General features: G+C 34.4%; 1 protein-coding gene across 2 annotated transcripts in view; it reads right to left on the minus strand.

Annotated features, from left to right (window-relative positions):
• Window positions 1-14,753, minus strand: part of Kcnh8 (potassium voltage-gated channel subfamily H member 8) — a 360,225-nt gene that overhangs the window by 130,950 nt on the left and 214,522 nt on the right. For both annotated transcript variants that reach the window (XM_047531744.1, XM_047531743.1), the window contains one exon: window positions 4,307-4,464. In XM_047531744.1, coding sequence (XP_047387700.1) covers window positions 4,307-4,464 — 158 coding nt within the window. The remainder of the gene's footprint in view (window positions 1-4,306; window positions 4,465-14,753) is intronic.

The raw sequence follows: 14,753 nt of genomic DNA on the forward strand, positions 1-14,753 counted from the left end.
GTGACATAAACACAGTAAGTTTCAATAAATAAATGTGTGAGCTGTATTTAAAACAATTGCCGTGAGCAATTATGGGCAAAGTCAAAGCCAAAGCATATAAGACATTTTTTGATGGTATCAATGCCTTGCAATTGGCATCTGTGGAGATGCACTAACTGGATATTTTTAAAATCTGGAAGATAAATACTTTTTGGATGTTTATTTATTTGTTTTTTCTTTTTATAAGTATTTGAAGTATAACAACATAATTTATAACATTTCTCACAATACCTTTCTTGGAAGGAAATGTAATACCTTGAAAAAACTTTTCTGTTCAAATAAAATATTTCATCATAATTTATTTGAGGAGGCTAACAAATTTATGTGCCAGTTTTTAAAATGATCTTAGTTTCAGTTTTGTGGAAAGCAGAGAAAGAATCACTGAGAAGGAGGATTTATTCTTTCCTCTTTGTCTTCTTCCTGACATAAATGTTGATCTATACCTCACATTCTTCATAAAGCAGTTATGCTGGATGCATAGGACATAATAATGAAAAAAAGCTGAGTGATGAAAGGAATACTAATTAGAAAAGAAGAAGTTAAACTATCACTGTTGGTTGATGGCATAATTTGATAGCTAGAAGACCCAAAAATTTCCACCAGAAGACTTCTGGAGCTCATAAAATGAATTTAGCAAAGTAGCAGGATACAAGATCAACACCCACAAATCAATAATTTTTCTATAATCCAACAACAATTCTGCTGAGAAAGAAATCAGGAGAACCATCTCCTTCACAATAACCTCAAAAAAGTGGAATTAATTATTAATTAATCTAACCTTGGAATTAATCTAACCACAGAGGTACAACAAAAACTATAGAGGACTAAAGAAAATAATTGAAGAGGGCTTCAGAAGATGAAAAGACCTCCCATGCTCTTGGACAGGTAGAATTCATATGGTCAAAATGACCATACTACCAAAAGTAATATACACATTTAATGCAATCCCTATCAAAATACCAATGACATTCTTCACAGACCTAGAAGAAACAGTTCTTAAATTTATTTGGAAAAATAAGAGAGCCAGAATAGTCAAAGACATTCGGAATAATAAAAGCAATGCAGAAGGCATCATAATACCTGATTTCAAATTATACTACAGAGCTGTAATATAGCAAAAATAATATGATATTGGCATCAAAATAGACATGAAGACCAATGGAATAGAATAGACACAGAGACAAACCCACATACTTACAAAGGTGCCACATATCAATGTTGGAGAAAAGATAGCTTCTTAAATAAATGTTGTGGGAAAGCTGGATATCCATATGTAGAAGAATGAATTTAGATTCCTATCTTTCACCCTGGATAAAACTCATATCAAAATGGATCAAAGACTTAAGAATTAGACCAAAAACCTTAAACCTGCTTGAAGAAAATGTAAGGTCAACACTCCATCACATAGGTGCAGATACTGACTTTCTCAACAAGACACCTGAAGCTCAAGAAATCAAACCAAGAATCAATAAGTGTCATGCCATCAAAATGAAAGGCCTCTGCACAGCAAAGGAAATGAATAGGAGAGTGAAAAGAGAGCCTATGGAATGGGAGAAAATCTTTGCCAGCTATTCCTGACGGGATTAATATCCAGAATACAAAAGGAAATGAAAAACTCAATATTAAAAAAACTAAATAGCACAAGCAATAAACAGGCAAAAACATTAAGAAATTTTTCAAAAGAAGAAACACAAATGGCCAAAAATATACATATATATATAAGTGTGTGTGTGTGTGTGTGTGTGTGTATGTGTGTTCAACATCTCTAGCAATCAGGGAAATGCAAATCAAAACTGCACAAACATTTCATCTCACTCCATTCGGAACGGCAATTTTCAAGAACATGAATAATAATAAATGCTGGCAAGGATGTGGGGGAAAAGGTACATTTTTGGTGGGACTGCAGGCTAGTATAATATAACCACTCTAAAGCAGTATGAATACTCCTCAAAAACAAGGAATGGAACCAGCATATGAGCCAGCTATCTCACTCCTTGGTCTATATCCAAAAGATCTAAAATCAGTATACTATAGCAATACAGTCACTTCAATGTTTATAGCAGCACAATTCACAATAGCCAAATTATGGAATCAGTTCAGGTGCCTGCCAATAGATGAATGGATCAAGAAAATACACACAAAATGGAGTTTTACTCAGCCATAAAGAAGAATGAAATAATGGCATTTGCTGGTAAATGAATGGAAGTGGAGAAAATCATGCTAAGTGAAATAAGCCAAACCCACAAAATCAAGGATTGAATGTTTTCTGTCATGTGTGGAAGCCAGAGCAAAATAAGGACAAGAAAGCAGTATGTGTGTGTGGGATTGGATAGCATAAAGGTATAGTAAAGATTAGTGGAGTAGATGTAGGGGAATGAAAGGGAGGAAGGAAGGGAAAGGGGAAGAAATATGGAGTGAATTTAACAAAATCACATTATATTCATAAATAAAGGTACCAAAGGGAATTTCACCTTTATGTATAAGTAGAAGAAAGGAAGTTGAGTAGTGATGAGGAAGGAAAATAGGAGCAGGGCAGAGGGGAGGAAAATGGGGGAAATCAAATTCCTTGCATGTATGATTTGTCAAAATGAACCCAATTACTTTGTATAATTATAATGCTCTAATAAAAAAGGGAGCTGAGAGTAGTGAAAGTGAACTATTTAAAATTCAAAAATATGAGAACTTGACATATAAATTCCTTTATCCATGTTAATTTAAGTAATGTATATGTTAATGATAAATAAATATGTTTAAATATTTCTATTCTATACATTTTTAATAACTGCATACTACATACATACATTTAAGATTTTCCTATTTGTTCAGCACCCAAAGAAAAATGGAACATGAAAAATTTATTAGTATCTAGTAGCAAAGCAGCAACATAATTTAAAACAGAATTCTATTAAATAACATTTACTTAACAATTTGCCAGAATTCAGAAATTTTTTTTTAACATTTTGTGAATTATATACTTCTTTTAGATTCTTTTGCAGTCTTCCAAAAGCCTTATTTTAAGTCATTACACTTTCATTATAGTACACTTATCTAGTCAAATTCAATCTTCAAGAGCACTTTACAAAGCCCAGATAACAGTTTGATGTAGCACTGATTGATATTAATACACAAGACTTCTCCTGCCAACTTTCCTTTCAGTTATGTTGTAAACCTTTTAACCATGTCGACTCTCTCAACCTTCCAACTTAGGAAAAAAGAAAGAAAGAAAAACAATATTGTACAGGTAATTTAAAAACGCGAAAGTGTATACTAAATAGGATTACCGTTTCATATTCATTTTGAAGTCAATAATGACTGTATTTAAAACATCCATCCCTTTGTTTCATTTTGAAAGCTATACCTTTCAATTCTTAATGAAGAATATGATTTCTATGGGAGATAGTTAACTGACTAGGGAATTTGTTTACTTTGAACAAAATTTAAGTAAATGTTTACATGCTGAAGTTGTTTAACAGAAAATTACATTTATGATTTCAAATGACCTCCTCGAAAGTCTCTCCATTTGTAAGGAAGTGTTTGATAATTTTAAGAATATCAATCATCAAATAGTAAAAGTAGTTACTACTGTAAGTGGGCATACTTGCTTGTGAGGAGACATAAGGATAGGGGGGTTTAGAGGAAGAAAAAGGAAAAGTTATAAGTATTAATACAAATTCAAGGGAATTCTCATGTTTTCTGGTCAATTACTGTGTCATTCAGGTTTCTGTCCCACCCAACACTTTTATAAGAACTTCTAAGAAATGACTGAATTACTTTAACTTTTTAACCTCAGCATTATTCTCTATCTTGATTGGTCTTGCATTGGTTTTGCCAATGATGAAATGATGAATAATGAAATACTCAAGAGATAGGGAGTTAAAGGTCATAAGAAGGAAAAGAAATCTTCAAACTTTCCACCAAATACTTGGAAGACAATCTCTCTTTAGGTAATATAAAGAAATGGCTATGGTTTCCTTCTCAAAGGATTTGTTCAGTGAGTCCATATGTATGATAAATTCAAGTTTTTTAAAAAAAACTTGGTTCTGGGTATTTGTATAGTGAAAACAGGTAATGTGGGTTTCCAAAGGAAGTAACTTTCTGAAGTGGAGAATCTGGCCTGCATGTTATTGGGCACCCAGGCAGTTTTATTGAGGGCACATATCCTGGGAAACACAATTGCTATAAACTTTTTAAACCTGAACATGTGAAAAAGTAAGTAGAGGAGTAAAAGCAAGCTTAAAGGCTGTGTGGGATCAAGTTCTTGACTCACCACTGTGACGTTGAAAGCATACAGGAGATCGAAGGGCAGGGCAGCAATTAAATCAATGATGAACCAGGTTGTGACGTAGTGGATGCAAATTGATCTTGCTTCGAAAATAACTTGGCCAGATTTGCTGACATAAGTTGTTCGGAAATTTAAAATAATATCTGCTTGGGAAAAAAAGAGAGAAAGGAAAAAAGATGGGGAGAGGAAAAAAGAAAAGAAAAGGAAGGAGAAAGAAAAGGAAAGAAGCAAGGAAGGAGGGAAGGAAGTCAGGCAGGTAACCAGGGAGGAAAAAAAAAAGCATAAAATTAAAATTAAACAGTAACTTCTTTAGACTGTTAATTGTTAATATTCAAAATACCCTCCTTGATATATCCAGATCAACTCAACAAACATGATTAAGGAGAGCGAAGAAAGTAATATTTTCTGAGCATTTACAACATTCCAAACTTGGAGCCAGGTAAGACAATTAAATGATCAAAACAATAAGAACGAGGACCATAATTTGCTAAAAAGTCACTGTGTAAAGACATTGTTTTAAGAGCTTAGCATGGGGCATTTCACTTAATCCTCAAACATCTCCTGAAGTAGACAGTAGTACTCCCATGTTAAAGAGGCAGAAACTAAGTTCCCATGAGGAAGAGTCACTCATCCAAGATCGTACCACCAACAGTGGAAGAAATTATTTGAACACAGGTACAATTTATGCAATACTACCCAATTTCCATGTATTAAAGTTTTACTAATCTCTGTGGGAATATGGAATTCATTCTTGCCCTGAAGGCACTCCTATTAACAAAATACCAGAAGTTTCTTGTTTGGATTTAGAGGTTAAATTGTCCCCTCTTTTAAAAAATATAAAGCATATGTAAGCATTTCAACCTTTCCATACATATCCTTTTTTTACTTTGTTGAACTTTTTTTTTTTATAATAGATGAGGTCCTCTTGAGTGTTGGTCAAATGATAAATCCATAACTAAGTGGGTCATTTGAGCTCTCTCCTATTGCTTATGAATAAGTATCTCTGAGACTGTCCTCTTACTTCCTGGTTAAATATCATTAAGGTATTTTCCTTAGCTTGTTTTAAGATCAAGTCAAAGTAGACCTCAGGGAATTTCTGTATTGGTACACATGAAAGGGTGGTAATTGTTGAACATTTTATGGACTAGTGACAATAATGGAAAGAAATTTCTCCATAGAAATTTATTTAGCAGGATATGTGGGAAATAAATATCTCAGTCAATGATCATAGGAATTCGAGGAGTTATGAAACTAGTACTAAGCTCTGAGCTGCACAACAATCAGATGGATGGGATAATCTTTACATCTAATTTAAACCACTGAAAATAAGAACAGTGTTGTATGAGATAAAGAATTCGTTCATATCACAAAGATGACAATGGTAAAAATCACTCAAGAAAATGCTCATTTTATGTTTGTAGATTACTTTTAATTTTCATTTCACGTTCATATTTGTAGAAGGGAGAATTCTGAACAACTCTTAATGACCTGGTCCTCATTTGATCTCTTCCCCTGTGAACATGATGAGGTATCAAACTGTGATTAGGTTATATTTTGTGACAAAATGGGAAATTATCCTGGGTGACCAGATCAGGCAAACCCTCTAAAAAAAGGAAGTTTTCTTCACCTGGTGAAAAGGTATTGGAAGTCAGTAAGAAGAAAGTGACTGCCATAAGATGGACAGGACCACATGCAAGGAATAGCAGGTGGTCTCTTATTGTTGAGAGGAATCCCAGGCGAATATCTAGTTAGAGATGTGGACCTCAGCCCTGCAACCACAAAGACATGAATTCTTCCAACAGTCACATGGAACTGGGAAATGAATCTGAGGTCCAGGATAAAAACATAGCTCAGATGATAATTTGATGTCAGCTCTTTGAATTCCTGACCTGAGAATCCAGCTAAGCCATACCTAGATTTCCTGATCTATAGAAACCATAAGCAGGCATTGTTTTAAGCAGACAAATTGGTGGTAATTTGCTATACAGCAATTAAAAAAGTGAGTAAAATTTTCATATGTTGTTTGGTTCTCAACATAGCTTTGTAAAGTGAGATAATATAGGAATTATAACAAGACAGATTATTATACAGTTGTTAAAGAAAATACACATTCTTAGTATGAGCCCAGTACTGTTCTAAGTCATTTATAATCATCTTTTAACTCTTTCCAATAATACTAAGATGTCAATACTCTTATTACTCTCTTTTATAGATGAGGAAATTGAGGCATAAAAGAGGTCAAGTGATTTGCCTAGTGTCACACAGATGATGATACAGAAACACAGCATTGAATTTTCCAGCTAGTTAGTGAAGAGCAAGATTCAGCTCTGAGACCCCTGGGTTCCAATTCAGTGCTTTGTATTTTGTGGTTTAACAAATTACAGTTACTTCACAGGTCAGGAAGCAAGTTCTAAGTGAAGTAATTTCAAATTTCTTCAAATTCAAATTTGAATTTTCTAAGGATTACTCAATGACATAAAATATGATCTATTTTAGAGAAAGTTCCATGTGCTGATGAAAAGACTATTGTGTTCTGCAGTTGTTTGATGGAATGTTCTTTAGATGTCTGTTAATTCCACTTGATCTATTGTGTAACTTTAATCTGAGGTTTCTTTGTTACTTTTTTTGGGGGGTTCTGGATAATCTATCAGTGAGAGTGAGGTATTGATGTCACCCACCATTATTGCATTAGGGTCTATCTCTTTATGTTCAGTAATGTTTGCTTTATAAAATTTGGTGCTCAGATATTTAGTGCATATTTATTTATTTATAATCATGTCTTCTTGATGAATTATTCCCTTTATTATTATGTAGTAATAGTTTATGTTATTTCAGACTGTTTTGGCTTGAAGTCTGTTGTGTTGGATATGAGCATAGTTGCTCCAGCTTACTTTCAGAGTCCATTTATATAGAATATTATTTTCCATCCTTTCACTTTCAGTCTATGTATGTCTTTGTTGGTCAGGTAAATTTGTTTCAGACAGCATATTGTTGGGTTTTGCTTTTTAATCCAATCAGCCAATCTGCATATTTTAAATGGAGCATTGAAACCATTTACATTGAAAGGTGTATGCTTGTTTGGTCATTTTGTTGGTTTTCTTAAAATTGTTTTGAATATTCTGATTTGTTGCTTCCTCTCTTACTCATCTTAAATATTTGATTATTTTCTTTATTAATAATGTTTGATTCCCTCTTAATTCTCATTTCTCTATCTACTCCTCTAGTGAGAACTATTCTTTCCTGTATTCTCATGCTTGTTGTTATCTTTCTTCCTCTTCTGGTGTAGAATTCCCATAAATATCTTCTCTGATGCTGGTCTATTAATGCATTCTCTCAGTTTATACTTCTATTATCAAAAGATTTTTATTTATTCATTTCTGAGGAATAATTTTGTTGAGTATAGTAATCTCAGTTGGCAGTTATTTTCTTTCAGGAAATGTGAAATACATCTTTCTATGCTCTCCTGGCCTTTAGTTTCTGCTGAAAAATCTGCTGTTATTCTGATGACTTTAACTTTAAATATGACTTGGTGCTTCTCTCTTGCAGCTTTTTGCTTCTTTTGTTCTGTACTTTGGGCAGTTTAGCTATAATATGTCATTAAGAGGTTCTCTTCTATTCATGCTATTTAGGGTTTAGAAAACTTTCTTTATATGGATGTCCACATATTTTTCAAGATTTAGAAAACCTTTTATTATTTCACTGAATAGATTGCCTATGCCTCCAGCATGTAGTTATTTTTCTTTATCTGTTCTAATTAAGCATAATTCTGGTCCTTTGAATGGTGACCCAGACATAAACTTGAATGGTATGCTCATTCATATTTTTTTCCCTTTATTACTATCTGAATGTTAATTACTCAACCTTGTCTTCAAGTCCTGACATACTTTCTTCAGCTTGATCTAGTTTCGGAGGCTTTCAGCTGAGTTCTTAATCAGATTTCAGATTTATTGGACTTTCTTGTGTGTGTGGTCCTGGGGATTGAACCCAGGGCCTTGTGCTTGTGAGGCAAGCACTCTACCAACTGAGCTACCTCCCCAGTCCTGGGCTTTTAATTTCTAGGATTTCTGTTTGATTCTTTTCAAAATATCTTATCCCTTTATTAATTTGCTCACTAACAATTGCATTGTGTTCCTTAATTCATTTATGTGTCTACTTTTATCCTCTTGGAATTCATTGAGATTTTAAATAGCTTATTCTTTTGAATTCATTGATATTTCAACCACTTTGATATATTTGGAATTATTTACTAAAGAATTATGACCTTTAGCAGGTGCATGTTGCCTTGTTTTTAATTTTTTTTCTTTTCCTATGTTGATATTTTTGTATCTATTAGGATATAATTTCTTTCACTTTTATATGAGGGCCTTCTTAGTAAACATTAAAAATAAATACAAAAATAAAGGGAAAAACCAAACAAATACAACAACAGAAATGAAAGTGCAAAAATAATGTAGAATAAACAAAAAAGTTAAAAGATAAAATAAATTAGAAGTAAAGCAAAGGAAGCAATAACAAAAATTATTAATAAAAAATAACAGTTTCTTTTCTGTCCAAGTGCTTGATTATGAGGGCAAGAATAAATCATTGCAACCTATGCTGATCAGTACTTCTTTCTGTCTTCCTAGGCTGTGTGGCCCTTGAAGAGAGTAAAGACTGGGGGTTATTCACCCTTTCTTTCCTTTGGTGTGCTTTCCAGGTGACCAGGGTGGTGGTTTGTGATTGGAGCCAGTTGGAATACTCCTCAGATGCCCTGCATTGAGAGGCAAAACTCAGAATCGCCCAGCAAAGATTTATTTCATAGTTATTTAATCATATACTCTGAAGGCAGAGAGAGGTAATGGAGTCACAACTATCTGCTGGGGGTGTGTGAGTGATGGAGGTGGGCCCCTTACAATCCATCACTCCTAACTCAGGTGTTCCACGATTTAGCTCCCATGCAAAATCATACGTAGTTACTCCTTCCCTTGGATTCTTTCAGCTGGCTCCCCAAACCTCAATTTTAAAGGGGGAAATGTTCTCCATTCCCTCACAGATTGCAGTCCAATTTCCCACCATATATAATTCTCAGTGGGTTAGTGTCAGAGGCTCTACCCTGGTATCAAACTGACTATCAAGGAAGTTGTCAATATAGCAATATTTTTGTGGGTATCTGGGGATGGGAAAATGCCCGGACATTTGATTCCCAGAACTTTAAGCCCAGTCTTTCTCAAGATGGCTCCATATTACGGTACTGTGAGAATACTCTGGGAAGCACAGGGCACTTCTTCAGAGTCAGTTTACTCTTCAGATTCCATCTACTGTCTGTTCAGACTGTATTTCTTTGAGTTGCCACTCCTGTGCCAGTGGCACTTAGTGGAATTCTTCCTCTTTTACCTCTATCCCCACCCTCTGCCATGCTGCCACATGATTGATGCTGGGGTGCTCCATTTTACTATCCAAAGTCTCTGGGTTTCTCCAAGTGTCTGTCTGCCCATTATTGAACTTTTGTGTTACTCTACAGTCACCCACCTTGATATTCAGTTGCTCTACAGTTATTTTGATTCTACCTTGGAGAGAAACAGGTGAGTACTGGGTGACTCTAATCCACCATCTTGAAGCCCTATCCTCTTTTACCTTCATTCATGTAATTCTTCATTAACCAAGCAGTTATACAGATCAGGTCACATCTCTTGAAGTAAAACAGACATTTAAATTTTAAAGTTTCTAAGAAGTTCAGGTAAAGCATTTAGGTTCTCATATTCTGAGTGAGAAATTCAGAGTTCTTTATTAGGCTGATCAGTGATGTTTGTTTCTGCAACATAGACTGAGGTAAGTCCATAAGTTCATTATAAAACCAAAGGGACAGTGTGGTTGGGTATAAGAACAACCTCTAATGTTCTTTAGCATGGTGGGATGGTTATGACTGACAGCAATTAACTGTACATTTCAAAATAGCTAGTAGAGTATATTTTGAAATTTACCAACAATTAAATTGTTACCAAATTTAACTTACCCCAAATAAATTAAAATATAACAACAGTGTACATGAGAGCAAAGTATTGCAAAGAAATGATAAGTGTTGGAGGCAATGGATATGCCAATTATCCTGATCTAATCACTACACATGGGGTGTGTGTATATATATATATATATATATATATATTTACATATATATTTATGTATTTACATATATACATACATATTTACATATATATTTATATATATACATATACATGTATATGTCAGAATATGTACAATTGTTGTGTGTCAATTAAAAATATAACATATATTTTAAAAAACTGAAATTGAAGGAACAAGTTCCTTGCATGTTTATTAACTGTATTAACTGACCACCAGTTCTACTACAAATTTCACAGAAAACTCATTGCAATCTACATACATGGGGCACTCCCATGAATGGAAGTATGAAGAATGTGAGTGATATTGAGTTGATAGATACAGTAAACATTTTTAAAAACTATGTGGTTAAATTATGTGGTTGAGTAAGAACAGAATAGAGTATTTGACTTCTGAGTAGAATAGATATTAGATGAATCATTACAGACTATCAATTTAGAAAGCTTTTTAGGAAAGAATTAGTTAATTGAGTGAATTAGATGAAAAGATATGCTAATTATAGGCAAAAAAGAAGTAATTATAAGACTTATACAAAAATAGTGATAATAGTAAAAGAATAAAAGATTGTTCAAGTCTATGTATGCAAATATGTTGTTGAATTATTTGAATATTTTATGTTTATTTCCAGGGGGAAAATTCCAGATATGTCACATTCTAAGATTTCCAGGCCTATGGTAACATGGTTGTGTAGTGGCAAATCCAGTGGTTAGTGTCATTTTTGAATAGCTGATTTCAAAACAAAACAAAGCCAAACCACTTTTGTCATACCCATGAGAAAAGACATGGGATGTTTATAAGACTTGTTTTTTTTTTTTGGCACTCATCAGTTTGTGTGGTTTCCATGCTGTGTCTCTCAGGTGGACTACTAGGACCTTAATTTTATCAAAGATTCAGAAGATTTAAATAAATTGACTTAATCATGCAGACTGTAATCAGCTGAGAGATAGGCTATTGTTTGACACTTGATTCCATTTTCTTTCCATTATGTAAAAGATTATTACACTCCTAAATGTATTTTTACAGGGAGTAATGAGAGGTCAGTGCAGAGAAATGCACTGTGGTCCTTAGATCAGATTCAGCATCAGCACCATCCAAATAAAAGAATATTAAAACAGAGTCTCAGAATTAAACATGGCAAGTGAACTTTCTTTGATTCTGGAGATAGAAGAGTGAAGCTTTGTTCAGAGACAACTGAGAAAGGACTTTGCTTCCTGCTGGTGAGGATGAGGCAGGGTTCGGGAACAAGTAGAGCTCCATATTTGCAAATGTCCCCTTGAGTAGAAGGCAGAGATGGCCAGTACAAGTTCTTTCAGAGAGAGGGAAACTCAGAATTAAAAAAAGATTGTGTTGAGGAAGAAAAAAGAGCTTTCTGGATCCGACATCCCTCATGAGAGACTCAGGGGCAAAGTGGAACTTCACAAAGACTGGATGCAGCTACTCTTTCCCGTTCTGACTGTCTCACTTCCCATAAGAGTTTTGTATGTCCGGCTAATTGAATCAAGGCTATTCAACTATTACAGTAAGAATGTAGTCTCCTTCAGACAATCCATAACCCATCTGAAAGGCAGCAGCATAATTTCATTTTGAGACATCTAGAAAGCATAAGAATAATATTTTTCCATTTCATATTCATGTAGAAGAACATGGACGTGTTACTCATTAACATCCAAATTTTTATATGTAAGCTTTCTTGTTGTTCCTGTGTATGATTAATGTGTGCAATAATCTGTGTGTCCAAAACACTCACACATGTTCAATCAGGAAAAATATTCCAAAGTCATAGCAAGTTAATTCAAAAGAATTCGCCACCTCAAAACCTTGTGTTATGGTTTGGATATGAGGTGTCCCCCAAAAGCTCATATGTGAGACAATGCAAGAATTTTCACAGGTGAAATGATCACATTTTGAAAGCTGTGACTTACTCAGCAGATTAGTCCACTAAAATGGATTAACTGGTGACTACAAATAGGTAAGGTGTGGCTGGAAGGATAGGTCACTGACATTATGCCTTTGGGATTTAGAATTTGTCCCTGGTGAGCAAAGCTCTCACTCTGTTTCCTGGTTGCCATGAACTGAGTCGTTTTCTTTCGCCAATACCTTCTGTGGTGATGTTCTGCCTCATCTTGGGCCCAGAGCAATGAAGTTGGCTGACCATGGACTAATGAAACTATGATCCAAAATAAAATTTTCCTTCTCTAAGTTTTTATTGGGTATATTCATCACAGCAAGGCAAAGCTTACTATCTCCCTGGATTTGCATATGCATAAACAATTCAATGTGGCACATGGTACTAATATCAAGTGTAATAAGAAAATAAAGTAATAAAGTATTACCACACATACTTTATGTGGTTTACAGCATTTTTCAAAAAATTGACCATAATATACCCCACCAAAATGAAGAACATAAATGAATGCTCTGATGATGCAGGTTGACAGCTATTTTGCAAGAAGATCAATTTGCTTTGTCATCATTCAGTTTTACGTAGCATGATCAAAATAAAGAAAAATAATAGAGATAGAATTGTCATATACTGTTTTCATATTCCTAAGACTTCCAAAAATGAGTGTTCCATTTCTAAATAGCTATGTATGTGCACTAAAAAGCAGAGAGGTTAAATACATTTTTTTCTAGTTTGATTTGCTTGAGAACTACGTAATTAGAAAGTACAAAAAAAGAGGCTAAATTTGATATGGCATAAATTAGTAGATTTCTTTTCTTTATTAGCCTGCATGCCAGATGGGGAATCATTTTAAAATCATATTGGCTTACTCGTTAAAAAGTAAATTAAAATATAACAGTGGGCATGAGAGCAAATGCACTACATACAAATAATTAATAACTTCATTTAGCTGTTTCTTTAAAAATTAATCAATGTAGTAGAGCATAGGTGGAGGGATCTTTAACTAAGTTAGCTGCCAAATAATGTTCTAAAGATACTCTGTCTTTTTCCATTGCTTGTGAGCCACTCCTTCAAGCATAGTATGATGTCATGACACACTGTAACTAGAAGGTATGGGGAAAAGGTAGAGCTGATTGAAAGAAAGGTTCGAGGGATTAACGATCCTGAGGATGACTGCAACTGACCACCAATATTAGTGGATGAGGTTTTCACATCATTTCATCCTTGTCAGCATTTGTCCTTCTGGCTTACTCTAAAGTGAAAGATTTATGGAAAATAAAGAGCAGTAGACCCAGTGAGAAACATTTAAGTACAACTGCATTTAGAAGAAAAGGAGAGAATTTTAAAAAATTACAAGCAGGTGAATTGAGGGTTGATAGATGCTAGTATTTTGGCTTCTGTTTTGTATCAACAGAGCCCTTCATAGGCTTTGACCTTTAACATTAACAACATATGGATCCAAATAGGAGGGAGGGGACATAAGAATACTCTTTCCTAGTGTCTCTTCTAATTCAGGAATCCCATCCATGCCACCCTTGATAAGGACAAGGATCATCGAGTCACTGAATGCTTCCAATAATGGTGAGTCTGCTGCTTTCTGAGAGCACCATATTAGATCACTAGGTAGTTCTTAGCTTTCCTCAAATCAGAGGAAACACTCCTAGTAACTCTCTTTCCTTGGTCCTAGCTGTGTCCTCAGCAGCAACACAGAATACATTATCCCTTTGCACCCAAAAGCCCATTCTATAAATATTCACCCTCAGCAAATTCATCTCTCTGTTCCCTCGGCTGGTTATTTTCATTTCTTTTACTTGTCCCTTACAGATATATTTTCCTCTTTATAGCCCTGATCATAGTCTTTAGTTTGGTGGACTTCACAACCAAGTCTCATGGTTCTCATGGAAGAGTTTTGGGGCTTTAGCAATCTCCTCCTTCTCCACCCATCCACCCTTTGGTCTTTTTTCAGACTGGGTTTTTATTCATTTTAAATAAATGAGCCTCCTTATCAATTTTAATTTTGAAAAGATATTTCCCAGTCTTTAACACAGTAAGAAAAAAGAAAATCACTCTGGTAGAAGATTACTGTCCTTTGAGAAGTAAAGTATTTGGAATTAAATTTACTATCCTGAGGGGCTGGGGATATAGTTCAGTTGGTAGAGTGCTTGCCTTACAAGTTCAAGAAGTACAAGGCCATCCAGAACATTTCTATCACTAACCACAAGATCAATGTTACCCTTTTTAAGAAGCCTATAAGTGTACCCTTATACTTATTTACCTCATGTACTTTTATAGCTGGACCCATCTTCTTCTTAAACCCCAGCAACCATCAATCTGCCCTCCAAATCTGATTATATGTTCTCTGGGGACTATTTTCACTTGGTATAATTCTCTGTTTTTTTCAAGTATAAATAG

Source organism: Sciurus carolinensis, chromosome 17, assembly GCF_902686445.1.
Source record: "Sciurus carolinensis chromosome 17, mSciCar1.2, whole genome shotgun sequence".
Taxonomy (NCBI): domain Eukaryota; kingdom Metazoa; phylum Chordata; class Mammalia; order Rodentia; family Sciuridae; genus Sciurus; species Sciurus carolinensis.